Below are 27,678 nucleotides of genomic sequence, written 5' to 3'. Positions count from 1 at the left end.
ACCCTGTCATGTTCCCTGCTCCCCTTTCCATGCCTGGCTAGATGCCCCTTGAATGTAGTCTCGACTTCTTGTGAAGCTCTCTTCACATTTGCTGATATATCAGAGCCCTCTGCTTTCAGACCCTGCCTCCCTGTCCTGTTCACCTGTTTATCCCTTGCAGAACCCGGAAGTGTATGGTCCTGTCTAGGAACTCAGTGTGCGTGTGGGGGACTGACTTGAACCTGGGCATCAATGGAGGTGGTTGGGGAGGAGCCGAGGGAAAGGTGCAGCAGCCTGGAACTTTTGACATGCGTCCTTCCTACTCCCAGGAGGGGCCCTACTTTCCTACTAACCGCTCTCCTGGCTAGAAGCAAGTCCCAGCTGCTGCCCCCGCCCGAGGAGAGGGGATTCTCCAAAGGCCTGAATACCAGACAGTTGGAATTATTGGGGATTGCGTTAGAGTCTGTCCACCAGAAGGGTGAGATGAAAAATTTTCAGATGAACAAAATCTGAGTTTGTAACTAATAGATCTTCTTTAAAGAAAATTCTAAAAGGTGTTCTCCAGGAATAAAGAAAATGGCTTAATGGGTGTCTGAAATTCGAAAGAGCAAATCAGTGAGTAAACGCTTTATGTTAGTTATCTGTTGCAACATATCAAGTAACCCCCAAACATAGTAGCTTAAAATGACAAACATCTGTTATCTCACACAGTTTCTCAGGGTCAGGAATCAAGGAGCAGTTTAGCTGGGTGGCTCCACTCAGGGTTTTTTTTTATAAGGCTGCAGTCAAGCTGTTAGCCAGGCTGGCAGTCAGTGAAGGCCAGAGGATCTGCTTCCAAACTCACTTCCAGGGTCCCTGTGGGCTTTTGAACTGAGACCTGTAGTTCTTTGGCATGTGGGCCTCTCCACAGGGATGCCTGAGTATCCTTAAGACATGGCAGGTAACTTTCCCCAGAGCAAGCAGTCAGAGAGCGAGCGAGCGAGCGAGAAGAGAAAGCTGTGGTGCCTTTTATGATATAATATTTTCAGTGACCTATCAGTTCTGCCATATTTTATTGGTCACACAATAAACCCTGGTGCACTGTGAAAGGGGACTGTACAAGGGTGTGAACAGGAAGTATTGGGGGCTAGCTTAAAGGCTGGCAACTATACACATGGGTAAACCTAACAAACGTTGTTTCCGAGAAATACAAACACTGATAACTACTTCATAGGATTAAGAAAGCTGAAATTTTGTACAATAATAGCATATATATCAGGAAGGAGATGCTTTGTATTTTTCAAGAAGAATATTTTACCTAATAACTATTATGTTTTAACTTTAGATTTTTAAAATCTTTGTTAGATCGAGTACCGTCTCAGTCTGTTCAGAGGCTGCTATAACAGAACGCCATAGACTGCGTGCCTTATAAGCAATGGAAACTGATTTCTCACAGATCTGGAGGCTGGGAAGTCCAAGATCAAGAGGCCAGCAGATTCAGTGTCTGATGAGGGCCTGCTTCCTGGTTCATAGATGCTGTCTTGTCACTGACCCCTCACATGGCAGAAAGGGCAAGAGAGTTCTCTGGGGTCTCTTTTATAAGAGCACTGATCGCATCATGAGGGCTCCTCCCCAACCTCCCCCCACCTCCACCCATGACCTAATCACCTTCCAAAGGCCACCTCCAGATTCCATCACATGGAGGACTAGGGACACAAACATTCAGTCTATAGCAAATACAAACGGTAAAATTTCAAAGGTAACCACTAAAAGACTACAAACAGCTTGAATAATTTCTCAGCCAGTAGAGGGAGAAAATGAATAAGAAAGTCAATCCAAAAATAAAAAAAAAAGTCAAAAGAGAAATACACACAAGAAAAGTAGAGGAAAAACAGATGGTAGAAATCAGACTAAATATGTTAATAGTCACAGTAAAGTTAAACAGAGTAAACTTGACAGTTAATAATCAAATTGAATGTTTAAGGAAATCTAACTCTTTACTGTTTATAAGACACACCCAATGCATAGACACAGAAAAGCGGAAAGTAAAGTAGAATTTAAGACAGGATCCCTATGTAATCGTAAAAGATCCAACTCCCAGGGCAGTATAATAATTTTAAACTTTCTGTTACAATATTGTAAGAAACACAGGGGTAAATTTATAAATCCTTCCTCATGGTGGTAGATTTTAAAGAACCTACCTCAATTTTTTGATAGGTTACATAGTCAAAAAATGAGAAAATACATAGAAAGTTAAATAACAATAATCTTAACTTAATGGGCATACAGAACTTTCTTCTCAACAATGAAGGAATTAATAATTGAATACATGGAATATAATTTTTAAAATAAGTAACCACAGCCTAGATCATAAAGCAAGTCTCAGTAAATTTCAAGGCATCTGATTCCTAAAGACCACATTTTCTGACCCCAGTGCACATTAAGTTGGAAGTCAATAACAAAAGTAAATTAAAAATCACTATATATCGGGACATTTAAAGAAATCCTTCTTAATGCACAGGTTAATTAAATTATAATGCAAGTTTAAAGTACTAAGAACTAGGCAATAATGAAAAAGCCACATTTCAAAGCTTGTGTTTGGAGTGAAAGTAGAACTTAGAGGGTTATAGTCTTAAATGTCCATCGAAAGATGACTGGATAAAGAAGATGTGAGATCTACATATATATACAATGGAATATATATATATACACACACAATGGAATGAGACTCAGCCATAAAAAGAATGAAATAATGCCATTTGCAGCAGCATGGATGGACCTAGAGATGATCATACTAAGTGAAATGAGTCTACTCAGAGAAAGACAAATAGATCATTCATATGTGGAATATATAGAATGGCACAAATGAACTTATTTACAAAACAGAGACTTACAGACATAGAAAACAAAGGGAGGGGAGGGATAAATTAGGAGTTTGGGATTTACAGATAATAACTACTATATATGTAAAACAGATAAACAATGAGGACTACTGTTTAGCACATGGAACTATATTCAATATCTTATAATAACCTGTAATGATAAAGAATATGAAAAAGAATATATATTTTTCATATATATAGTCTTCACATATATATATGTATAACTAAATCACTTTGCTGTACACCAGAAACTAACCAACATTGAAAATCAACTATACTCCAATTTTAAAAAAGATCAATATATACAAATCAATTGCCTTTATACCAGCAAAAATTAGACATCACACACGAGATGGCATTTAAAATAGCAATAAAAATGGTAAGATACCTAGCAATAAATCTAACAGAAGATGTGCAAGATCTATATGAAAGCATTTATTGAACTTTATTCAAAGACACTGAAAAGGACCTAAACAAATGAAGAGATTTATTGACGGATAGGAGACTCAAGATCACAAAAAATGTCGGTTCTCCCCCAGGTTGTTCTGTAGATAGATGCATTGCAATTGCAATCAAAATCCCAACAGTTTTAGGTGAATTTGACAGGCTGATTCTAAAGTTGATATATAAGAGCAAAAGACCGAGAATAGTGAAGACATTTCTGAAGGAAGAGGCAGGAGAGGCAGAGAAGAAAGGAAAAAAAGAAGAGGAAACTGCTCCCACCACGTGGAAAGATGACCACAAAACCTTAGTAACCGAGACGCTGATTTTGATGCAGGAACAGACACACTGACCAACAGATCCAAAGAGAAAGCTCAGAAACAGACCCACACCTGGACAGAAACCAGACCCACTGGACACAAGTGGCCGTGCACATCACGAGGGAAGATGGTGACAGATGGTTCCAGGACAACTGGTTGTCAGATGGGGAAAAAGCAAGAATGCGATCCCTACCTCATGTCTTCCATAAACATCAGTTCCGGATGGAATAAAGATTTAAATGCAAAAGACAAAACTTTAAGATGTTTAGAAGAAAATGCTTTCTGACTCAGTAAATTCCAACAAGGAATTTTAAACAAGACACAAAGATCATTGCATCTAATTACATCGGAGTTAAGAAATTCTGTTCATTGAAAGACAATTTAAAAAGTGAAAAGACAAGTCACTAATTAGGATGGGTTTCTTTTGGGGATGATGAAATGTTTCTTAGTGATGATGGTTGCATAATTTTATGAATATACTAAAAATCGTTGAGCTGAACACTTTAAAATGATGAATTTCATGGTATGTGAATTATATCTTAAGTTTAAAATTTTTTTGAAGAGGAGCAAGGGAATGATTAAAAATGGATATTCAGGATATTCAGGGACTGTTTACCTCTGGGAGTAAGGCAGGGGGTTGGGTTGGAGGAAAATATAAAATGTAGAGGTATTTGTAAAGCTCTAGTTCTTAAGTTGTTTATGGGTGTTTTCTTAGGGCCATGCTTCATTATACGTGTGTTACGTATACTTTTATATATATAAAATGTAATGTAAAACTTAAAAGAAATACAAGTATTAGATGAGGTAGCACTAAAAGCAAACAACTGCCTTTTGATAAATGCTTCTTGAATCGCCTGTGTCCGAGTCCTGGGTCTGTGCCTTGGCCTGACTCTGGATGGAGCCGTTCTGACCTCTGCTGGCTGAGTGGTGAAGGGCAGCTGGGGGCTGCTGGCCCCCGGGGCCGGGAGAATAGGGCGTGGTCCTGACCACTCGACAACGTGTAGGGGGTCAGGCCCCTGCTAGTCTCGCTCCACCAAGACTTGGGCTTTCCTGGTTCAGGTTTCTTTCCCTTTTTCCCGCTGGCTCTTTACCATGCTCCTTTAAGCCCAGGAAAGAGGTGTGTGTAACTCTACTGAATTCCATCCCCAGGAGGGACCCACTGGCCCTGCCTTCTGCCTCCATCCAAATGGCCCATCCAGGGGCCGCCGACCCCGGAGACCAGGGGCTTGAGCCCGTGAGCAGAAGTCTCAGGCACCATCTGGGGAAGGAGAGGCCAGGGCGCTGATACTCAGAGAACCCCTCTGTCCCCACGCTCCCTTTGATTCATCGGACCAACGGAGGGCTGTGAACTAAAGTCTATGGGTTGATTTGGGCATTTTAGAAGGGAGAGCGTGATGGGTAACGAGGAAGAGCTGTCAGCATTTCAGGGTTTACCATACAGAGTCCAGGAACAGCAGGCCTCCCGCCTGAGGGGCGTTAGTTTACCTGCCTCATTTAATTTAACTTCTGCCAGCAGGTCTTGGCTATAGGGAACTAGGCCAGGAAGTCCCAGACATCTTAATGAGCTAGAGATGGCCACGTGTCTAGGCGCCACGGAGAGAGGATGCTGGTGAGGTCATCTCATAAGTCCTCAGGGTTTTAAGCTTGGGCACCAGAGAGGCAGCATGGTGGAGGCGTTCCTGAGCTGGGTTAGGATGTGGGCTCTGCTGTTTACTACTGTGTCATTTCACCTCCTTAAGCTCAGGCTCTTCACCTGCAAAATGGGGTAGCCACAGTGCTTGCTAATGGAATTGATTTGGTTGTAATTGAACTGCTGCCTGTAAGGAGTCTATAAATGTCAGCTGCTTGCATTTTGTTGTTTGAACTCGCACGGTGTGGAGAGCGCTCAGCGTAGAGGTGGGAATCAGACTGGGGCCCTGGTCAGGCTGCGGGTTAGAGTGGGGCGTCTCCTGCCCAGAGGGTCATCTTCCTCCCTCCGTCTCTAGACGCCATGGAGGTGGTGCTGATTTTCCTGTGCAGCCTGCTGGCCCCTGCAGTCCTGGCCAGTGGTAAGTACCCCTCGGGGACCTCGCTCTGACAGGAGAGCAGCCACGGCCCTTTCTGGGGCAACATCCTAGCCCTTTGGGTCACCAGGTTTGGGGGGCTCTCAGATTCTACGCATCTAACCAGTTCCTCCACCTTTAGTCAGCAAAGAACATCCTGGAAGGCAGTGGCTATTCACAGACCCTCATCCAGCCTGCTCGTCTCCTCCCGCGGGCTCTGGCCCTGAAGCCCACTAGGGCCCTGTAGGCTTTTAACCTGAACTTTGGGAGCCAGACCTGCCTGTGAGTCTCTAGACTGTGCGAGTCACGTGTCCTCCTTTGGTCTCAGTTAACACACTTGCAACAAGAGGAAAATAGACCCTGTCTTCTGGGGATGATGTGAGATAAAAGGGGGCAGTAAATGTGGATGCTGTGAACACTGACCCTGGCAGGCAGGCCCATCCTTCCTGGCTACTCTGGGCATCTCCGCTTCATGGGTCCTGCTTCCTAGGAATCCCTCGGTGGGGAGTGAGGCATGTGAGACACGGTAAGATGTTTGGGAATCAGGACGTGCAGCTGTCTTCCTCTTCATCACACGTGTTTGTTTTTCCAGCAGCTGAGCAGGAGAAAGAAAAGGACCCTTTTCATTATGGTGAGTGGTGATGACGACCCTGGGGGGGGGGGGGACGGACACACTCTCCCTGGCTCTTCCCTCTTCCGTCTTCTCACCCTCATTCCTTTGGCAGACTACCAGACCCTGAGGATCGGGGGGTTGGTGTTCGCTGTGGTCCTCTTCTCCGTGGGGATCCTGCTTATCCTAAGTAAGTTTGTTTGCTCCTGTGTTTGCTCTGCATGGGCAGTGTCTGCTGCTGTGAAACAGGTGTGAGCGGTCCAAGAGCCTGGCTGCTCTCTTTCCTGGAGGGGAGGGAGCCTGTCCATTCTGGTTATCTCCGGCACCTAATACACTGCTGGGCACATAATAGGTGCTCAGTGAATCAGTGAAGAATGAACAAAATGAGTGCTTGGTGAAAACAGGCACAGATAAGAGGGGGCGGGTGGCTGTCCTGCTGCTGTGGGGGATCACAGGAGACAGGGCTGTCCTTAGAGTGCCCCAAGGGATGTGCCCCCGTCTTTGTCCACACCCCCCGCCTCCCACCATGGACCCCTCTGCTCTTGGTATCACCATCCAAAGTGCTGAAGGGTGAACCTTGGCCTCAGAAGGACCCTGCTCCAACCAAGGATTGCCATGTACAGTTCTGCAAGCTGTGTGCTACCCCAGAGAAGGGCTGCTATTTACCCAGACTCATAGCGCAGCCCTGCTGTGGCCACCCCGGGAGCATGACCTTGGATGGTTTTTTGCCTTTCAGGTCGCAGATGCAAGTGCAGTTTCAATCAGAAGCCACGGTAAGGAATGCCATGGCTGTGGACCTCTGGGGTGACACTAGGAGGGGACAGGGAGGGGTCCGTGGCGTGTGACCCCAAATGAATGTCCTTTTGAATTCTTGTCTCAGAAACAGGCCGTGTGTGTTGGGGTAGGGGTAGCAGTTTTGAGGATTGCAGGTAGACCTTGGGAAAAGGAGAGGTCAAAGCATCAAGGTTTAGCCCTCTCTTCTCTCTTCTGATGTGGGGGTGGGGTGGGGAAGGAACATGCTGGATCCTTGTCTGGAGGCCCTTGAGACAGCTGGGCTTGGGAGAAGGGAGGCAGAGGGCCTCAGGGCTTCTCTTGAGGTCCGTCCCCTCTCTATAGGACCTGTGACACTGCCCTGCTTGTCACCTACTCATGAGGCTCTTTGTGGAAACCTGGGCTCCCGTTCATTCACCGTTCTACCCCCACACAAGGGCACACCCCACTGGTCCACTGTGGTAACCCAGGCCAGCCCTGGACCTCAAAGTCCAAAGTCTGCGGCAAGACACAACCCAAGGCCCCAGGCGGCTCTAGGCCACCCTTCCCCAGTACTTAGCTCTCTCAGGGACCAACATTGAAGGGTGCCCATAAGTTCCCCTGACTCTGTCCCCTTCGGCCCTGACCTCCCCGGGCCCCATGTGCCCCATGATGGAGAGAGATCCACTGTGACTCAGAGGAGACTGACCCCAGGGCCCTGCCCCAGCAGGGCGAGAGGGACACTCTCTGGATTTGCCCTGGAGACCTGATGGGCCCGCATCCTATTCTCTTGCAGGGCTCCAGGGGATGAGGAGGCCCAGGTGGAGAACCTCGTCACTGCAAATGGTAAGTGTTAGGACCGCCTGCCCAGGTGAGATGGAGGGAGTGGGCAAGGGTCCTTGTACAGCTCAGGGGTGGGTGGCCGACAGCTGCCAGGTGCTGTGGCCTCTTGAGAGCTGGCTGGCCAGACATGCTTCCATAGTTATGCCAGAGAGGGGTCCCCAGGCCTCGGCTCTGCGTCACCCCCTCACCTCCACCACACAGGCGGCTGCTCCTGACAGCTGCTGTTTACGGGGACTCTGCTTAGTGTCAGGCAGGATACAAGGTGCTTGATGTCTCATTTAAGATGTGGGCATGCAGTCCCACGAGGCAGACATCACTAACCACATCTCAGAAAAGTGAAGGAAACTGCCAAGTCCTCTAACCAGCAAGTAGCAGGACAAGGATTTGCACCCAGGTCTGTCTGACTCGGAATCCACGTGAGTCACCTCCACCGTGCAGGTCAGGCTCCCCCAGAGACAGGCACAGGCAGGGCTGCCGCAGGGGGTGGCCTGCTGGGATGAGGGGTTCATCCACTACCATCCATTCCGGTTCTCTTTCCAGCAACAGAGCCCCAGAAAGCAGAGAACTGAAGTGCAGCCCTCAGGTGCAAAGGTAAGATGCTGCCTGTCTGCATCTGTTTGTCACCATCTGACTGAAGTCTGGCTGCAGAGCCAGCAGGGAAGAACTGGGCCAGCTTTTGCAACATGCACAGCTTTTATTATGAGCTGTGCTCTGAGGAGGCTCGTGTCTGAAAAGGGTGATGAGACAGACAGACTGAAACCTCCCTCAGAAAATAGGGCTTCCATTCGACCCAGTGGTCCAGGTAGCAGGGTGTCATCCTTTTCCACTGTTCATTAGAGTAACAAGGGAAAGTAATAACTTAATTGCTTTCCAGTTTTCAAAATGCTGCCCCATACACAAACTCACTTGAGTATGCCAGAAGAAGTAAGTAGGACAGGTGGGGTTTAGCCCCATTTTATAGATGAAAAAACTGAGGTCAGAGAAAATAGCCATACAGATAGTAAGTAAGAGATGGAACTTGAACTCAGGGCTTTGTAGTTGGGTCTGGATTTGATCATACCCCTCTGCTCCTGTCTTCCTTTATGACATGTCCTGAAATATACTGGACTGAGTTTGTGGGGAAATCAGTCTTCTTTCAGCTCACTTCTGCCTTTTTTTTTTTTCATACAAATAAGACATGATAAAGAGGTATATAACTTTCTCCTAAAAAAGATTTCTGGGTGTAAAATGCCCGGTACACCAGCTCCAACCGTGATAGTAATAACACAGTGTACTCAGGAGGCATCGGAATTCTTTCCTAACTGCTTTCTTGCCCCAAAAACAGCCCCGTGGGGGTGCAGCGTGGGCTCAGTACCTCCATCCTCTAGCTGGGCCTTGGGAAGGTCAGTGATGCCTCAGCTCGATGTGACTGTAGAACCAATCCAGGGGGCACATGTCCCAGCTGCAGCCCCGTGTTGTGTCCGAGCTGTGGCAGCCAGCAGCTCAGAATCTGGGGAGCAGTATGGAGAGGCTCCCGGGACAGAATCTCCAGCCAGCAGTTGTCTTTTTTTTTCCCCCCCTCACTAGAACTTCCTCAGAAGCCCTGTTGTCCTGAGTCTCAGGGCTATGAGCAACTCTCGGGGGCGTCCTGATATGGAAACCCTGGGTTTGACAGTTTCCTTTCCGTGTCCACCAGGTTCCACCCACCTGAGAGAGCCCCTCCCCTGAGTCCCACCCTCTCCGCCCTCATCTTTCCCTGCTTCTCAGACTCACCCTCCTTGCTTTCCCGAGAACAAGGCACTTAGAACAGGTCTCATCCTGGGAGCTTCCGCGGGCAGAGGGGCTATCGGGGAGACGAGCAAGTAGAGACTTTTGAAAGGAAGCCAGAGTTTTGTTTCAATTTAAATTCTCTCCTTCTTCAACCTCCAGAACCTGAAGGCAGCTGCTTGAACCTTTAGATGCAAATGCTGATGCTTAAGAAAAACCAGCCACTTCAGCAACAGATCTTTCCCTGGGAGAAGCCAAGAACTTGTGTGTCCCCCTGCCCTTTCCCCAGCCCCTCAAATGCCTGTCCTCAACTTAATGATGCAACACCGCCTCCCCTACCTGCAGCCTGTGGTCTCATCCACCTCCTGTGACATGTCGTGCGTGCGTGCGTGCGTCTGATGACTGTGGTCTCCGTGGCTGCTTGTTCGTGGATGATGGTGTGTTGTAGTGAACCTGGACTCACTTTCCTGGGCAGGAGCTGAGCCTTGTGGCCGTCAGCTCCCCCCTGCTCTCCGTGGCCCCATCCCCTCCCACTCCCAAAAGCCTGCTTTTTCCCTGAGAGGCCAGTTCTTCTCTGGATGTAGGGATGGGTGCAGGGGTGGGGCACGGGCGGGAGTCTCCAGTTGTCCTGGGACTTGGGAGAGTTTACATCACATTACAATCATCCTGCCTGGCCGCTCTTCACCCCTGTTACAAGCACCTTGCTTCCATGGTCCTTCCTGGACCAAGTCTGTTCTGAGGTCTCTTGGCAGTGGGAGGTTCCCAGAAAGAAGCTGGAAGCCCGCTTTGCCCTCAGGCGGCTACTCCCCTTCCCTGGTCCCCATCTGCCCCATCCCCCACTTACTCTGCCCCCAGGGAACATGTCCCTTGCCTGTCTTCTCAGCAATAACTCCTTGGGCTCTGGAACCCTACTCCCCCCTCCAGCCTCCCCGGCTCCCGAGGCTCCCATCTACAGCCCAGCTCGCCTGGACTCAGACTCCCCGTCCCTGAATTGGGTCTCTGGCAGGAGATGACTGAGGGCTGCATTCAGGTGAGGCCAGTGCTCTGGGGAGGGGCGGCAGGGAGAGCAGGGGTCCTTTGCTTCTCTGTCCACGTCCCATTGGCCAGGCAGCAGCGGTGGCTCCTGTGCCCTGTGTTCTGCCCTTCGCTGGTCAGAGTGGCGAGGGCAGCGGCCGTGCTGCGGGTTGGAGACCGGGCAGGGCTCCACGCAGCCCTGCTGCGGACGGAACAGCAAGAGGTTGAAGGCCGTGAAGAGAGTGGAAAATCAGACCCCACCCCTCCCGCCCATCGTGTTCTCGTGAAAACTAACCAAACCCAAACCGTGCCGCCATGACCAGGACTGCTGTTCTCTGTGTTGTGCCCTCTCCTCTCCACAATGACAAAAAGGAATAAAATACCACTTGTTTCCTAGTGGCTCTGAGGTGTTTTCCTTTCTGTGAAAGAACCTGAGTATTTGAAGGGCCAAAGGGACTGTGTCCTTGGTCAGAGGGAGGAAGCGATGGCTGCCGAGGCAGTCAGGTGGTATTTATTTCAGCTGCTGAACCACTTAGTTCCTCTGGGCTTCCCCTCCCTCCCCTGCCCCTCCCCTCGTGTATCCACACCCCTCCTCCTCACCCCTTCCTCCTGCTTCCTCCCCAGGTCAATGGGCTCAGGCTCCACCCCTAGGAGGACCTCTGCCTCCTACATGTCCTGGAGAGAAGGGAGTCACGATGGCCTGACCCAAGGCTTGCTGGCCTGGAATGAAAGGTTCTAACTTGCCCCTTTGGTCAATTCTGGGGCCACTACCTAAGGACTTGACAAAGAGGAATGTGGTAGGTCACCTGGGTAATGACCAAAGCCCGTACCCCCTTTATCTTTCTCTAAACCCAAATACCTGCTTCTGCAAAGCTGTCTTGGCCTTCCGGTAGAATGAGTCCTTTCTCTGTGCTCCAGTCTCACTGGTTCCTGCCTTTATCTTCACGTTTAATGCTATTTCTTGGCTCCAAACTGTAGCGGTCAGGTGGATAATGTCCCCTTTGTAGTGACACAATAGATGGGGCCTAGGGGCCTGGAGTCACCTAGAGTATCCTCCCAAAGACATTCCAATTCAGTTTTTTAAAAAGTACTATTGGCCGAACAAACAGCTGTGAGCTGGTTCCCTTGGCAGCCGCCCGTGTGTGGCCCCCACCCCTACATGTTCCGTGTCTTCATCATGAGACACAGTTCCTGGGGGGAAGGGCTATGTCTTGTTCTGACATAAGAATGCCGGAACACCTTACAATCTCAAAAAATCTTCGTAGAGTCTGTCTAGATTCTGTGAGTTGTTTGGCACTGCAGAATCACGAGGCCCAGGTCCTGAGGAGTGCGGCGGGGAGGGGAGTGGTCCAGCCACTCTCTAGCCACCCCCGGGACATGCATGGTGCCTGTCCTACTTCTGCTTGGACCCCCAGCCCCTCAGGGCTTTGAAAAGACCAGGGCTTGTAGTTGAGATCAAGCTCAACATTGACAACCCAGAGATCACGGTGGTTAAAACATCTCCGGTCACGCTTAGACTTTGTGAATAAGCCAATGACCACCATTCATGGAACACTTATGTGTCAGGGAAGGTGGAGGCTTTGCAGCAATGTCAGAGAAAGGCCAGATAAAGATCCTTAGAGGCCCCAGGTGCACTAAAGTTGGTGGGTATCTCCTCATATTCATTATTAAAAATGAAACATTAAAGAGTAAGGAAGTCCGATGAAGAGGTTCTGATTTTTCTCATAATAATTATATTAACAACAGAGAATGGTAGTTCTCATATCTACTGCATCCTGGTATAGGTATGAAATTGTTATCTCTACTCTGCCGGAGTCTAAGCCCCCATCCTTTTCTCCACGTGGGAATCCAGCACGATCTCTGAGCTAGATACAATTCACAGATTCTCTCTGATGAATTTGTGGCTGGTCTAGGGCCACACAGCTGGCCAAGGGAGCAGCCAGGAATTGAACCCAGGCTGTCTGTCTGCAAAGTGCTTTACAGCACCCCACGCAGCCTGGCCTCCTCCAGAAGGCTGATACCCAGGTGGAGGAGGAGGATCATCTGAACCGATGAGGCTACACCTGGAGCGTGGCCATCCCTTCAGGACATGAACTAGCTGAGATGTGCTCTGAGGCGGGTCCTGTGGGAGGTAAGTGGTCTGGAAACAACACAATAAGAAACAGGCAAAGAAACAGATTGTCAAAATAATGATGAATGAATGCAGTTAACATTTACCAAGCACTAACTATGTACCAAACACTGGGCTGAGGACTTCACATGTACCAACTCATTCAGGGCTCACAACCTTTCACAATGGCATCCCTAGCTTGCAGATGAGGAGACTGAGGCTTGGTGGGACTTGCCTGAGTTTGCACTGCTGGTGGCAAAGCCAAGGTCTGGCCCAGACCTCCAGCTCCAAACCAGGGTGACTCTGCTGCAGAGGAGAGGACTCAGGCCCATCAGGTGAATGTGGGAGGGAGGCAACACTTGGCCAAGTGTGAGCGAGTCCTCAGTTCCCAAGCCACGATGTTCCAAAACGAGTGAGCTCCCCATCACTGGAAGTGTTCAAGGTGAGGGAGAATGACTGATAGGTGGGATCCTCTAGGCAAGATGGACTCTGAGTCCAGGCCCAAATGGAGGACCCCCTCACCCCCCACCTCTCCCTCTCTGGTTTAGCACCATAGGGCCAGGGAAGAAGAATCCAGAACCCAGGAATGGATCGCTGCTTAATGTGTGTCTACCTTCCAGACCAGCACTCTATGCAGGCAGGACTAGGTCTGTCCACTCAGCCTCTAGGCACGTGACATATTTGTGATCTGGTTGGAGTTTTTGTTGTTGAGGGGGTGGAGTAATTAGTGTTTATTTATTTATTTAAATGGAGGTACTGGGGATTGAACCCAGGACCTCGTGCATGCTAAGCACGCACTCCACCACTGCACTATACCTCCCCACTGAACATAGCAAATGTAACTTGGTTGAATAGGAAAGCTGTGGTGCTGTGCCATCTCCCAGAAGGGAATACTGAGTCCCCTGGTCTCAGAGATTTCAGGTGTCCTGCACATCTTTCCTCCCAGCTACTCCCCTCCTGCCACTCCTCACCCCCCATGAATTCCATTGCAAAGATTTTTCAAGGCTATTTACATGGAACTGTTTGTGCTATTTGACACTAACAGAAAAATAGGCCAATCTGCCTTCTGGATCTCCCCGGGCTGTGGCCCTCCCCATCACTTCTTTTTTTTTTTTTTTTTTTACAGGTTGTGGGATTGGAACTTGCCAAATTGTTCTTGGAAGAGAGTCAGAGGCAGAGTGCAAGCAGCGAGGTGGAGGTGGGTGGGTGAGGGGGACGCCAGGCTGGAGCACGCCCCAAGGTCACCAGGCCCCTTCTCCCCTTCCTCCGGGGAGGAGAGCTCTGCCCTCCCCAGGATCACAGGCTGGCAAGGGTGGCTGGCAGAGCTGGGGTGGGAGAGCTGTCCAGCTCTGTCTGGTTCACCCCACCTTGTCCCTGGCTGCTCTGCATCACCCTCGGCCCAGAGAGAGAGAGAGAGAGAGAGATGGGGCGGGGGGGGAGGTAGGTCAGGTGTGTTTGCCTGAGCCAGTAGCGGAGCCTTGGAAATACCTGTCTCCAGGCCACCTCTCAGCATTAGTGTGATTAATTGCTGTCACAGCTAAACTCCAAGGGGCCAGAACCAACCAGCTCAAGCCAACTGACTGTTGATTTTACGGAGCCAGCCCCAGCGCTGTGCCCGGTTGCACAATAGTGGGGTACCTGCCAAGGCAGTGATGGCAGAGCAGGTGATGCTGTGATCCGGTGTCCTGAAGGACTTGGAGTGGTAGGGGCTGCCAAGGGGTGGGCCCCCTGCACCATCTAGAAGAGTGCGTTCCTGCCCCCCCAGCTAGGCTTGGAGGCGATCTGGTGGAGCAGAAAGAGGCTCAGGGCATTGCCTTGTGTTCCTTCTAGCTGTGTGAGCAGGGGCAGACCCCAGCACCTGTGTCAGTTTCCTTCCCTGCAAAATGAAGTCCTTCCTAGCCTTCAGGTAAGCTGGGCTCCTGTGTAAACTGGGGAAGCCGCTTAAGCCTTGGTTTCCTCTACTGTACAGTGGGTCTGTCAGTATCATTCCTATTAACGCGCAGTGTCAAAATGATACAATGGACATAAAAACACTGAAGTTTTTAATGTAGATATTATCTTATTGTCAACTGAAAAAAAAAAAAACCCCACACATTCTGAAAGTTGAGAAAGAATTGTTTTATTCAGGGACACTGCTGAGGACTATAGCCTGGGAGACAGCCTCTCAGATGGCTCTGAGGAACTGCTCCAAAGAGGTAAGGGAGGAGCCAGGATATGGAGGAGTTTTTACTAGGGGGAAAAAAAGCCCATGTAACTGAACTTGAAAAGATTACCACTAATCACACAAAAACACAGGCATCTCAAGTTAATGATTTTAGTGCCTTTCTGTGTATGGGAAGATGCAAGAGTCTGGGCTCTTTGAAATTCTCTCTTTGATACGCATCTTAACTATCTAGGGCCAGTATCCTGTTTTTCTCCACCCTGAATTCCCCTCGGGGTGCATGGTCACTGGCAGTGGCAGATGGTTTGATGGAAGACAACATTCGTTGCTTACCGGAATGGCAGATAACATTCTTTGTTTGTTAAAATGACAGCAACGACTTTTTTTGTCCACATTAATGTTTATGTTACCATCCACTTCCTTACGTGCTCTTTCTTTGATAGCAGGATTCCCCTTCTGTCTTTTAGACCTGAGTTCAAGTTCTGGCTTGTCCACATACCATTGGAGTTTTCCTCTTCTGTAAGATGAATATCACAAAACCTGCTTGGCTGAGTCCTTGGGAAGAACAAAGCAGATCAAAGAGGCAAGGGCTCTCTAGAATTACTGAGAACCAGAAAATGGACAGAATTGCTACCAAGTCACCAGACTCACTGAAGACAGATGTTTAACAGACCCCATGATCTGCGTCCCTGAAGAAGCCAGGATACACTAGGCAGTCTGTGAAATAAATGGCAAAGGTGGTTACAAAGCCGAATGTGAACTGCTTGGGCCATGTCGGTGGAATCCAGAAGGTCACTGAGGGAGGGCAGGAGCAGCAGGGGGCGGGCTTGCTCCTGGAGGCCTTCTTGGAGGCGGTGAGCCTGGAGCTGCTTTTCAGAGATAAAAGAGGGATGTGGTTACTGGAAGGACAAGGACTGCAGCTGGAGAGAAACAGCCTCTGTTCTAGTTCAAGCCCAGATGTGAATTTTTAGAAAAGTCAGGAATGCATTTCTCTCCAGGGTATTCACTGTGGGAGAGGTAGGTCAAACGAGTTTACCTTTGTACCTTCTGTAGAAACAGAAGAGGACGTCCCCATCTCCTGCCTGCTCAGGGAGCAGAAAGGCCTGGGTGACCTTGACTGAGTACATTGCCCTTTGGCAGCTCCCAGGACCTGTGTGCCCCATAGCTCGCACCATCCTGAAGGCAGCAATTAAGAAATGGACCCTCCAGGTCCCACCTCTTCCCAGCCCTGCCTTATAAGACCCCAGCAACCCTGGCATCCGCAGCCATAGCAGGAGACAGGAGCCAGCGTTCCTTGGGGTTCAGGGACTCTGGGCAGCACAGATGGGACCTGAGAGCCACCCGCTTCCCTGCCGAGTGACCACGCGTGCCACACAGCTGAGGACAGACCTGGGCCAGGAATCAGGGCTTTTTAGGGGCTTCTGGCTTCTCTCCAGCTGCAAGCCAACACCGGGAGGATTGACTGGGGACCTGGAGTCCAAGGCCGTGCACTCTGCCATGCAGACTCCCACGCCCAGGGCTGGTGGAGCTGGAGGATCCTGTCTCAGGGAGGCTGGTAATGAGGGCCTTTGCCTCCAGCACCAGGCAGACAAAGCTCAGCTGATGTCCCAGCCTGTTAGCCCCTTACCCCACTGGCCCAGCAATGACCACCCCAGACGGCTGCCCAAGACTGAGGAGTCAGGGAACAAAGGAGGGGAGACTGGAGCAGAGCAACTGAGGACACTGTCCCTTTGGACGTGACAGCCCTGAAAGAGGGTTCTGGGAGTTGGGAGTACCTCTCCGTACCTCCCAAAAAGCTCCTTGGGTTCGGGGTCCTGGGGAAAACAGCAGAGTATCCTTCCATTTGGCTCCAGCCTGGAACAGTCAGACAAAGGGAGTCTTTGCCCTGGAGCCTTTCTGGGACACAGAGTAGTCCCCCTGCCCCAGGAGGCCCCATGTTCCAGGGAGGACCAGAAGAACAAGAAATGGGGCCAGATGCCAGCAGGGAACAGGCATGCCGCGTGGGGTGTCCGGGGAGGAAGCGGAGGTTGGGGACGCTGTTTGGGTGGTAGGCCAGCAGACACCATGCTGTGGAAAAGGCTCTCTGAGAACCTGCTTTAAAGATCACACCACTGGGGACTGAGCCCAGGGAAGGGACTACTGCGAGTGTCCTTGTCTCCTGGGAGGCCAGCTCGGGGTGACAGTAATGAAGTTGGCACTTACTAGGACCCTCTTGGCCAGGCATTCTACCTACATCATCTCTATTCCTGCAACAGCCCTGCAAGGTAGGTGCTATCATCCCACTTTACAGATGGGAGAAGGGGACTCGGAGAGGTGACCTTCCCCAGCCTCACACAGTCCTTAAAGAAGAGTCAGGTGCCACAGGATTTAAGCCTGGAGGCATCCGCCGGCAGGGGGCCCCCTACCCTGCTCACAGGGATGCCTCAGGGGGAAAGGGATGGCCTGGGCTTCTCTCTGGGGGATCATGGGCCTCACTAGAAGAAAGTAGGGTGTCTCTGAGGGAGGGGCTTCTTGTCCCCAGTGTCAGCTAGGCTGATGACTTCAGTTAGGACTTGGGCGTGAGTGAGGGAAGAGAGGCAGGACCTCCTTGACTCTTAACATCTGCCTTCCCCCGAAAGGACAAATGAGCTTTCATGAAAATTGCTGCTCGGCTCCGGGTGAAGTGCTGGAGTTGGGGGAGCAGAGGGGCAGGGATATGGGACTCCCCAGGAAGCCCTCTGGTGGGTGAGCTGTCGGCAGGGTGTGGGGGTGCTGGTCACCCACTGTGTCTGTGAAGACAGACTAGTTCTTGCTAATTACAGGGCAGGTGATTTCATGGGAAGAGGCTGCATTAAGCAAGTTCTAGGTCTGCCTGTGCCTCTGGCAAAATTATTTCACCTGTGTAACTGATTTTTTCATGTAACAAAACTGGGGGGCCACCAAGTGCCGGGCCTGGTTCTAGGCCCTGGGGATCTAGGAATGAACATAACAAACATCCTTGCTCTCCTGAAGCTTACATTTTAGTTGGGAGAGAAATGAGACGCAAGATAAGTAATATACATGATTGATCAGATATAATAAGTGCTACCAAGAAAAAAATAAAGCTAAGAAGAGATTTGAAATGTTGCAGAGTGGGTGTGTACCTTTTAGGCTGGGAGGCAAGGAAAGGTCTTTGAAGTCAGTCTATGAAGAAAGACCTGAGCAAGTTCAGCCAAAAAGTTCTCTGGAGGAAAAGTCTTTGGGAAGAGGAAACAGCCAGTGCAAAGGTCCTGAGGCAGGAGTGTGCCTAGAGGGTTAGAGGACCATTAAGGAGACCAGATGGCTGGAGTGGAGAGAAGGGATAGGGAAGTCATTGGAGACCAGGTCAGGCCAGATGAAGAAGGGTTTCTAGAACACAGGAAGGGCTTATACTCAGCCCTCAGACTGTGTGAGCAGGAGAGTGAATCCTTTACAAAGTGAGGGGGTGTTGAGTGGGATGACCTGGGAGGTGCTTTCCAGTTAGTTTATGACACAGGGACTCCATTTGGGATGGAGATGCCTTTCTTCACAATGTTAGTGTCTGGGAGTGTGTGTGTGTGTGTGTGTGTGAGAGAGAGAGAGAGAGAGAGTGTGTGTGAGTGATAGGGGTAGTTCTGGCTGAGGTCTCTTCTTTTGGGATCTCTGATGTGTTTGGACCAGGCAACCTCTAAAGTTGAGATTTAGGAACCTCTCCAGCTGCCCTACCTGGGGAAGTTCTGCTCGGAGGCTCGGGGCCATGAGTGTGCAGGTTTCCACTTGGGAATGTGGGTCGAGGCCTGGTCTGGTGAGCAGCTAGGCCCCTGGGCAGGTTGGTCCCTGCTTAGTGGGTGGTGGGGAGAGAAGCGAGGAGGCAGGGCTGCCTGCTGGGGGGTGGCCCCCCAGGACAGATCTCAGCAGCCAGACAGCCCCCTCCAGGCCTGCCTGTCTCCATTTCCGGAGTTTTCCAGCCCCAGGCAGCTCTCTGGGGGGTTCACTAGTCATCCCCTCAGGGCAGAACGTGTTGCTAAGGAGGGACAGAATGGTGGGTGTCGTCTGACCAGAGCCAAGGGGCAGAGGCTGGAGCCAGACCAGCATCTCCCAGACCCTGATTCTCAGTGTCCATGTTGGGGCTGCTGAGCAGGGTGGCCCACAGGGGACCAGAGGAAGATCCTGTGGTTCTAAGTGAACCATACAGAGGCTGCTTGTTGTGCAGCCTTACTCCAGACCCTGTCAGGGGCCCCTGTGGCCAGGGAACAGGGGCTGGGCTGAGCCAGCGTGAGGGGCTGCTCTGCCGCTCCTGCTCCAACTGCCGCCAGCTGGGAGTCAGACCCTTCACACCTGCCTTTGCGCCAGAAGTGCTGTCTTCCGGCCACTCCCCTTGTGGCCCCGACCAGCAGCCCTCAGAGGCCTCAGTAAGCTGCTGGTGTCTCCAGCTGCTGAGGTGTGGCAGCCGCTTGTGATCTCACAGCCTGAGGTAAGGCTCCAGGAGCTGAGTGAGGGGTCCCAGCCGAGGGAGAGCAGGTTACACGCCGGTGCCCCACCCCCAGCTGCTCCCCATCTTCGCCTGCTCGCTGAATGACAGGGGGCTGCCGCTGGTGCCTCGGGCCCAGGGCCACGGCCTGAAAGCATTCCCATCCCACCCAGGGCAGCTTCCGAGGCGCTGCTGCTATTCTGCCCGGTCTTAGGGGACTCCTAGCTCCAGGACGGGCCCTGGGGGCAGGACACATCAGGGACAAGGCCAGACTGGGCTGGAGGAATGAGGTATAGCTGAGTGGAGGCTTGCGGGGTGGAAGGGGCGCACGTGCCCGTGAGTGTCTCCCTCGGCTGCCACCGGCCCAGAGGCTCTGATTCCACTGGCTCTAGCCCTGGCCAGTGCCCTCCTGGCTTCTGGTGACCTTTGTAGGCGCCTGGGCTGCATGGAGGCTGCTGGCTGTGGCATCTTTCCCCTGGGGCCAGGGGCCAGGGTCGGGGCTGCAGTTTGTCCATGGTGGCTCACAGCTTCTCCCTTCCTCGGGTACCCTTGGAGGTCAGAGAACCTACCCGGGCTCTCACGTGGTTCCTGGCTCCCTTGCCAGCCCCTCCTCCCTGCCTTTGTCTCTTTTTGCCTGTGGGCTTGGCTGGGGCGTGGAGGGAGGGCCACGCTTTCCATCCAGGCCCTCGGAAACCAGCACCCCACAACCTTCTCTTCCACGGAGGACACAGCCAGCAGCTCCTGCCATGGATAGGTGGTACCTGGGTGAGTCCTCTGAAGCCCATCCCCTGCCTTCTCAGACTCTGGCACAGGTGTCCGCTCCATCACTTTCAAGTGCGCCCCCAGCTCCCCAGAAGTGCAGGAAAAGCAGAAATGAGGAGAGGCAGGATTTCTAAACAAGGTGTCTCAATAGAGAGTCCCAAGCAAGCCGTCATCCCTGCTTCCTGCATCTCTGAGCTGCAGGGGTTGGAAAGGCAACTTGTCCAACAGCCCCCTGTCTGTGTGTCAATCCATCTGTCCTTCTGCAGGAACTCTGAAGCCAGGCTGCTCGGTTCAGAGCTTGGTTTCCCCACTTTCTAGCTGCCTGACCTCTGGCAAGTTATTTAACTTCTCTGTGCCTCAGTTTCTTCATCTATAAAACGGGGATGATAATAATGCCTTCCTTGCCTCATAGAGTTGTTGTGATGGTTAAATGAGTTAATTTTAGTAAAGTGCTTAGAACGGTGCCTTGCAGAGTTTACAAATGCAGCTGTTGACTTCTCTCACTTATTTCTCTTTTTATTTTCTTTCTTTCTTTCTTTCTTTCTTTCTTTCTTTCTTTCTTTCTTTCTTTCTTTCTTTCTTTCTTTCTTTCTTTCTTTCTTTCTTTCTTTCTTTCTTTCTTTCTTTCTTTCTTTCTCATCTATCTATCTATCTATCTATCTATCTATCTATCTATCTATCTATCTATCTATCTTTCCCCCTACTTTTATATTCCAGTGAGACTCCATGAGAGCTTACAAAAACAGACAAAATGTACTAAGATACCAAGATAACATATAACCAGGGGGCACCAGCATCTGTGGAGAGCGGCGGGAGCTTTGAAAGCACAGCCTTGGGGGTTGGGTCTGGCTTTCTAGCCCTGGTTTTGTCACTGACTGGGTGTTTCAGGCAAGCCCCTCAACCTCCCAGGGCTGCCCAGCGGGACTACCCTGGCCACCTCTAGGGGTCATTCCCTGCGGGGGGCAAATGACCAGCTGAGTTTCTCTAGCTGTGGAATGGACAGCAGGACAGTGCATGCAGGAGTCTGACCTGTGCTCAACCCTGACCAGATGTTAGCTCTGTTGTGCTTTCGTAAGTATTTGTCAGTTGGCCCCGAAAGCAGAAGGGCTGAAGGGGCATCTCTGTTCCTGGGCGGCAGGGCTGCGCCATGCTTTTTCCAGCTCACCCCCGGGTTCATTTTCGCTGGAGGGTGGTTGGCTTTTCCGGGTTGAATAGCATGTAACAGTAACAAAGACTGCATTTACTGTGTACCAGGCCCCCTGCCACATGCTTTACTTACATGCATTATCTCCCCTTCTCCTCACAACAACCCATTTTACAGAGGAGAAGACTGAGGCTCACAGAGGCTCAAGAGGCCATACACTTAGCAAGTTGAGGAGCCAGAAATGAACTCAAATCTTGATCCCCTGCCACTGCTCCAGGAGGATTAGCAGATGGAGTTATTCCCTTTGGGAGGACTAAACCACCCTTGGTGGACCCTGACCTTGGGCCTCCACCCTTCAGCTACAACTGAACACCAGCCTCTTCTGAGGCCAATTCAGTTGACTAGAACTCAACCAGGATGTGAGCACCCATGGAGGACCCAGCACCCGGGTCCCAGAGGTGAAGGGGGCCACAGTAGAGGCCGAGGAGGCCCGAGAGGTGTGGGAAAGCTCCCGACTCCAAGAACTGGGAGCCTGCTGTCAGTCTCCACCTTACTGCTCACTGGCTGTGTGACCTTGGGCCAGGGCCCTAACCTCTCTGTGTTTCAGATGCCTCATCTGCAAAATGGGGAAATAATACAAAGCACAAGGAAATAACAGTAAGGAACGTGCTTTGCAAATCGTAAAAGCAAGGCATTCTCCCTGTGGTGGGGCTCGGCCCCTTCCCGAAGGAGCCTACGCAGGACACTGGCATGGGAGAAACTAGAAAGGGCCACTTCACGGCTGTGGAGGGGAAGTGCCAGGGGCTGCAGGGAGAGGGGGATGAGTTAGGGACAACTGGAGCCTTTCTAACTGAGGTGTGAGGGGCTAGATGTGGCCTGGATGGATAACAAAGAGAATAGAGCAAAGGGCATTCCAGGACATTCCAGACACACATGAAGGTGTGACCGATCGATGGGGGTGGGGGCTCAGGTGGGCTGTAAGGTGGGAGGCGGGCCAGGCTCCTTGGGACCGCCTTAGGGAAGCCTTGAGTGCCAGGCAAGGCACCTCAGCCAAAACAGTGATCTAGACAGAGGTGGGTAAGGTGGGCAGGAGCCGGGGCGGGGGCCCCTGTGGGACGTTGCCCCCCTGCTGTATGTACACGGAGTATACTAGGAAACTCTCACTTCCCCACTGTCACAGCCCCGGCTGTGGCCCCTCCAGCTGGTGGAAGAACACCACACACATCTGTCGCTGGCGCTTCTCTTTGGAAATTTCCTTGGCAGGGGTTTGGAAAGCTGTCCAGCTCCCCCCGCCCCTCCCAGGCCTCACACCTCCTCACGCCTCAGCGGGAGCCCCACCGTCCACACCAAGGCTTTTCTTGTGACCAGGGTAAATATTACCTGGCACTGTTAATGTTTAATGCCCCCACCTCACCCTGGCCACCCCACAGCCGGGCACTCTCCCTGAAGCGGAGGCAGTGGGAAGAGGGCAGTGGGGACGAGGCCAGTCTGCTGGGGACATGGCAGGGTTGTCAACAGATGACGGTGAGTGTGTGTGTGTGTGGCCTCTGTTGGACCCCCTTTGCAGGACGATCTGGACCCTACTCTTTCGTCTCCTGGCACCCTTGCCTTCCAGAGTACCTGGCACCCCTTCCTCACCCCATGCCAGCTTCCTCTCTAAGAAAACTTGCTTTTAAAAGAGGATCCCGCCTTAACTCCAAAGAAATACAGTTGAATGGCGGAAACTCAGGCACCAAGTAGGAGCTGGTGGAGGGTGGGGGTGAGCTTCTATCTTGACTTTCCTGCTTCAGTGCATCTTCTGGACTGTCTAAGCTCAGAGCAGGAGGTGGACAGGGGTCAGGCTGGGGAAGGAGCAGGCCCCTCTGGTCAGGCTGGCTTTGCGGGATAGCCCCCCACAAGCTCAGGACACACTCCCTGAAGGCACCCTGCGAAGGAGGGTGGTCAGGCCCAGAGCCCAACAGGGCCCCTGTTGATGGCGGTCTTTGAGCCAGATCTAGAAAAGGTGAGGGCTTGGGGTGGGGACAGGCTCTTCCAATGAATGCCTCCAGACAAGGTGGTCAGGGAGGAGGCAGTTTCCTGGTGTGATCACGGCTCTGACTCTAACGTCCCATTTGACCCTGAACAAGAACTGAACTGAAGCCAGGAAGACAACCTTGGAGGCCTTCCACATGGGGACGGGTGCCTGGGCCCCCCACAGCCTCCCCTTGGCCTTGGGCCCTCTAGGCCTAGGAGTTGCGCCGCCTCAGCCTGTTTTCTCCCGCCGAGGAAGCAGGCCGTCAGGACAGCTGGGCTCACCAGGCCCCAAGGCCTCCCAGCGCCCAGGGCGCAGTTCAGCACGGCCTGGGAGGTGCCGACTGGTGCATTCCTTTGACCTTGGGCCCTGCTTCCCTAGTGCCAAGAAGAGGCTCAAACAGGGCAGGGAAGAGGGGTCACTCCCAGCCTCAGCAGAAAAGCTCAGGCCAGGTGCTCTCCAGCTGCCCAGCGGCAGGTGTGCGCAGTTTACAGGACTGGAGGGCAGAGCCATGACATCCGCTTGGGGCTGGGCCACTCCACGTCAGGATGGGAATCGCTGCGGGAAGCAGGAGATGGGACCAGACCACCTGGCCTTGAAATGTCTCCCTTCTCCCAACCATGTGAGAGGCACATAGATTCTTAACACCCAGTTGCCTGGGTTCAAAATTCCAGCCGTACCCTTTCCTAGCTGTGTGGCTGTAGGTGAGTGGCTTAACCCCGCTGTGCCTGCATCGTCTCATGGATCATATTGGAACAATATTGATGCCTCACAGGGTTGTTATGATGGTTAAATGAGCTACTGCTTTGTTAGCCTTGGCCTGGCACAGGGTAAGCACAATAAATATATTAATGGTCCTTAAATAAATTTGCCTCCCCCTAAGGATAGCAACATAGGAGAGAAGAATCTAGAAACATGGGTTCAAGACTCAACTTTCATTGGGAATTTAGACAAGTCTTCAAACTGGGCCTCAATTTCCTCCTTCTGTTCAGTGAACATTATGGTTCTACTTACTGATTCATTCATTCACTTCACAAATATTTTTAAGTACCTTGTAGGTGATTAGTCATATGGAGAGAGGTGCTCAGTGAGTCTTATGGGAGGTGACTCTGTTGGCCTTTTCTTATTTTTTTTTTTAATTTTATTGAAGTGTAGTTGATTTACAATGTTAGTGTCAGGTGTACAGCAAAGTGGCTCAGTTACACATATATGCATATATTTTCTTTTCAGATTCTTTTCCGTCATATGTTATTACAAGTTATTGAATATAGTTCCCTGTGCTGTGCAGTAGGTCCGTGTTGTTTATCTATTTTATATGTAGTCATGTGTGTCTGTTAATCCCCAACCTCTAATTTATCCCTCTCTGCCCTTTCCCCTTTGGTAACCATAGTTTGTTTTCCGTGTCTGTAAGTCTGTTTTAGGTTTGTAAATAGAATTTGTCTTTTTTTTTTTTTTTTTTTTAGATTCCACGTATAAGTGATATCATATGATATTTGTCTTTCTCCTTCTGACTTCACGCAATATGATCATCTTTAGGTCCATCCATATTGCTGCAAATGGGGCCTTTTCTTACTTTTGCATGAAGCAAGGACAGGAAGGAACTAGCTCCTTCCAGAGTCACCGGAGGCCCCCACAGGCAGCATGGGTCCCTGCTTTGGATGCACAGTGTCGGGTCCCCAGCGGACTCTCAGGAGCTGTCTAGGGCAGATGCCCCCCGACTCCAGCAGTGCAGTTAGCAGAACCACCAGCATCCCCTCCTGGGATCTTTCTCCACCGGCCTCTCCTGGCCCACTTGGACCCTTGGTGGGGCTGGGGTGGGAAGGACGGGAGTTCTCCTGTTTCTGTGGGAGCCACACACCCCCGTCTGTGACTTGCCCCTCACCCACCTCTGGGTCTCTCCTCAGGTGGCAGCTCCAGTGGGGACGTGGACCCATTCTACTACGGTAAGCCTGGTGGGCCCTCCTCCCCACCTTTCCTGAGTGCCCCCCAGGTGTCCCCGGTTTCTGGCCCCTCCCAGCCCTGTGTTAGGTGCCCCTATCTTCCCCAGTCACTGTGGAGCTGCTGCTGGGTGGGCTTCCGGCAAGGGTGCTGGGGTCACCCACCCCATCTCCTTGCCATCCCCCTTCTCAGACTATGAATCCGTTCGCAACGGGGGCTTGATCTTCGCTGCCCTGGCCTTCATCGTGGGGCTCATCATCATCCTCAGTAAGTGGGGCCTTTGGGAAGGGGGTGCGGGGGGCACATCTCTTCTCAGAGCCATGAGCACATTGGCTTCCCAGGGGAGGGTGGGGAGAGCCCCCCCCAGATCCCGAAAGGAGGGAGTGAGTCTCCTGGCTCCCCTCCCCGCCCCCTAGAAGGATGTGGGAACTGATGGACACCTGGATGGAGAGAGGGGTCTTGGACCTCTCCCTGCTTGGTCCTCAGACCACCCAGAGGAAGTTCCCTCGTCCTCAAGTGCACCCTCTAGTGGACACAGGGGAGCTGCAGAGATGGGAGAGCTGGTTCCCACAGGCCCTGCAAAGATCCAGGGTCCATGTGGGCCAGGGGAAGAGAGGGAACCAGCCTCTACTGGACACCTCTGTCCCCAAATCTGGACACTGTCTTGGCTTGAGCTACATCTCGGCCCATTTAATCCTTTTGGCAACACTGAGGGATGTCCACCACTGTCACCATTTTCTAGATGAAAAACCAGACCCACCCTGACAGGTGCAGCCACTTGCCTAACATTCTGCAGCCAGTCAGGAGAGTGGGTTCAGCTGAACCTGGAGGTGTCCGCTCCAACCGCCTGCTGCCGGAAGGCAATGGTGCCTGAGAGCCAGAGGCCTTAGGCCCCCTCTGAGTTTACCATGGAGCCCCTATTCCTTGGTTTGCTTATTTGTTCAATGGGGAGGATCCCACTTGCCGCATAAAGTTAGGGCTGGCAGCCAAGAAGGCAGGCACGGGGCGTCCGGGGGAGAAAAGTGTCCCTGCCTCATCCCCTGCCCCAGTGGGCATACAGCAGGAATTTAATAAACACTCGTGGACTTGTTTTGGTGCAATCAGAATTAAAATACACAGAAACACACCAGTGAAAAGAAGACAGAGAATGTAGCAAACACAGCTCTGGGTCCTGGGATTCTAAAACATCCATGAGTGGTGCCACTTGGGTCTGCAGGCGTGGCCAGTCTCCCCGATTCGCGTGGAGGCTTCCCGAGGGCAGCACTGTTTAGCGTTTGAGCACACAGGTGTGGGAGGCAGGCGGGTGTGAGCAGGGATCTTGGCCCTGGACTTCCTGCCATTCTTCTTCAAAAGCTTATTGAGCGATTTCTCCAGGCCCAGCACTGTGCAGGGGGTACCACGGTGGGCCAGGCTCAACCACCACTCTCAGTGTGCTCACCGTCCACCACAGAGCCACCGCAGTAAATGTTTGTTGATTGGCCAACTGACTGACTTGGGCTCCTGCATGCTTATGATTCAGCTCCACATGAAAAGAGAGACAGTCATCTGGGGCCTCCAAGTGGGACACCGTGTGTGGTGCTGGCAGGAGGGAGGAGAGACAACAGAGCTCAGTCCTCCAGGGTGGAGACGATCTCCTTGCATGCTAACCTCCTTTCTCTCTTTAAGGCAAACGGTTCCGCTGCGGGGGCAAGAAGAGACACCGGTAGGTGCCTGCCTGGGTGGGATGGAGGTGGGCGGGGTCAGGGGAAGGTGGGGTGGGGCTAGGAGTTTGGTCTTTGAGACCTGTGATGAGGGTCCTCAACCTCAGGATCCCTGGACTCACTGCCTCCCCACTGCCCTCTTGTCTTCTCTCCTCCATCCCAGGCCAGTCAATGAAGATGAGCTGTAATGAGAGGTAGGTTTGCGTGGGGCGGGCAAAGAGGGCAGCCTGGATGGCTGCGGGATAATAAGGAAGAGCTGGGACTGGGCCTCGGCCCGGAAGGATTTTAGGGTCTTCCATCTGTCAGCCAGGCATCTGTCATCTTCATGTGTTTGTTTCGTTTTGTTTTGTTTTATATATTTACCTTCATGTGTTTTTAAATGATGGCCGAGTGCCTGGCGTGGTGTTTGTAGCCAACGGTGGCTGCAGAGATGTGCTGGAGAAAGGAATAAGGAACCAAATGAGAGTCCCTGCCTCTGCTGCCTCACAGCCCCAACCCTGCCTTTGTCTTTCCAGAGTCAGCTGTGCCCCCCTTCACACCGGGGTCTCTGGGGAAGCCTCCTCTGAGCTGTAGACCTTTGTCCCCCGTGCTGCCAGCCCCTTGGGCTGAAGGAAGCTCCGGTCTCCGTGTGACCCCTGGGTGGGCACCTCCCACCCCGTGCTAATAATAAAGCCCAGCCTCAGAGATGGCTCCTTCCCTGGCCTGCCTCCCTCCCTCCTTCTCGCCTGTAACTGCTGCTGCCCACCCCTCCAAGTTGGAGGAAATACCGCCTGGTCTCTTGTTGCTCAGTTGTTTGCTC

General features: G+C 51.7%; 2 protein-coding genes and 1 long non-coding RNA gene across 6 annotated transcripts in view; all 3 read left to right on the top strand.

Moving 5' to 3' along the window:
* The window catches only part of FXYD6 (FXYD domain containing ion transport regulator 6), a 28,423-nt gene extending 17,418 nt beyond the window's left edge, over positions 1 to 11,005 (top strand). Inside the window, exons 2-8 of one of the 2 annotated variants that reach the window (XM_045515628.2) lie at positions 5,587 to 5,649; positions 6,239 to 6,274; positions 6,369 to 6,443; positions 6,990 to 7,026; positions 7,800 to 7,849; positions 8,387 to 8,437; positions 9,755 to 11,005. In XM_045515628.2, the coding sequence (XP_045371584.1) occupies positions 5,592 to 5,649; positions 6,239 to 6,274; positions 6,369 to 6,443; positions 6,990 to 7,026; positions 7,800 to 7,849; positions 8,387 to 8,415 (285 nt within the window). In that variant the 5' untranslated portion in view covers positions 5,587 to 5,591 and the 3' untranslated portion in view covers positions 8,416 to 8,437; positions 9,755 to 11,005. Of the gene's footprint in view, positions 1 to 5,586; positions 5,650 to 6,235; positions 6,275 to 6,368; positions 6,444 to 6,989; positions 7,027 to 7,799; positions 7,850 to 8,386; positions 8,438 to 9,754 lie in introns of both variants that reach the window. The other variant, XM_045515627.2, reaches the window with a different exon arrangement.
* Positions 11,006 to 15,844: 4,839 nt separating this feature from the next.
* Positions 15,845 to 27,579, top strand: FXYD2 (FXYD domain containing ion transport regulator 2). 3 transcript variants are annotated; one of them, XM_045515625.1, is made up of 7 exons: positions 15,845 to 15,894; positions 17,098 to 17,141; positions 25,146 to 25,184; positions 25,372 to 25,446; positions 26,845 to 26,881; positions 27,043 to 27,073; positions 27,395 to 27,579. In XM_045515625.1, exons 1-6 carry the CDS (start codon positions 15,860 to 15,862, stop codon positions 27,065 to 27,067), a joined length of 255 nt encoding a protein of 84 aa, XP_045371581.1. In that variant the 5' UTR covers positions 15,845 to 15,859; the 3' UTR covers positions 27,068 to 27,073; positions 27,395 to 27,579. The 3 variants fall into 3 exon arrangements, with proteins under 3 accessions (XP_045371581.1, XP_045371582.1, XP_010951783.2); XM_045515626.2 differs by lacking the exons at positions 15,845 to 15,894; positions 17,098 to 17,141 and adding an exon at positions 19,580 to 20,089; XM_010953481.3 differs by lacking the exons at positions 15,845 to 15,894; positions 17,098 to 17,141 and adding an exon at positions 22,539 to 22,754.
* On the top strand, positions 20,096 to 22,387 carry LOC141575866 (uncharacterized). The gene is made up of 2 exons (XR_012503846.1): positions 20,096 to 21,157; positions 21,408 to 22,387. It is a non-coding gene; the product is annotated as an uncharacterized LOC141575866 (long non-coding RNA).
* Positions 27,580 to 27,678: the final 99 nt, after the last annotated feature.

The sequence above is a fragment of the Camelus bactrianus genome, chromosome 33 (genome assembly GCF_048773025.1).
Source record: "Camelus bactrianus isolate YW-2024 breed Bactrian camel chromosome 33, ASM4877302v1, whole genome shotgun sequence".
Taxonomy (NCBI): Eukaryota; Metazoa; Chordata; class Mammalia; order Artiodactyla; family Camelidae; genus Camelus; species Camelus bactrianus.
The sequence above is the reverse complement of the archived record's forward strand: the minus strand, read 5'-3'. Positions and strand labels throughout refer to the sequence as shown.

What these genes read in the sequence shown, in the direction of transcription:
- FXYD2 (XM_045515625.1), top strand. Translation starts at nt 15,860, where the DNA reads ATGCATTTCTCTCCAGGGTATTCACTGTGGGAGAG. An exon ending in GGGTATTCACTGTGGGAGAG is followed by an intron (nt 15,895 to 17,097) that starts GTAGGTCAAACG and finishes CCTCTTGGCCAG; the next exon opens with GCATTCTACCTACATCATCT. An exon ending in TCCTGCAACAGCCCTGCAAG is followed by an intron (nt 17,142 to 25,145) that starts GTAGGTGCTATC and finishes GTCTCTCCTCAG; the next exon opens with GTGGCAGCTCCAGTGGGGAC.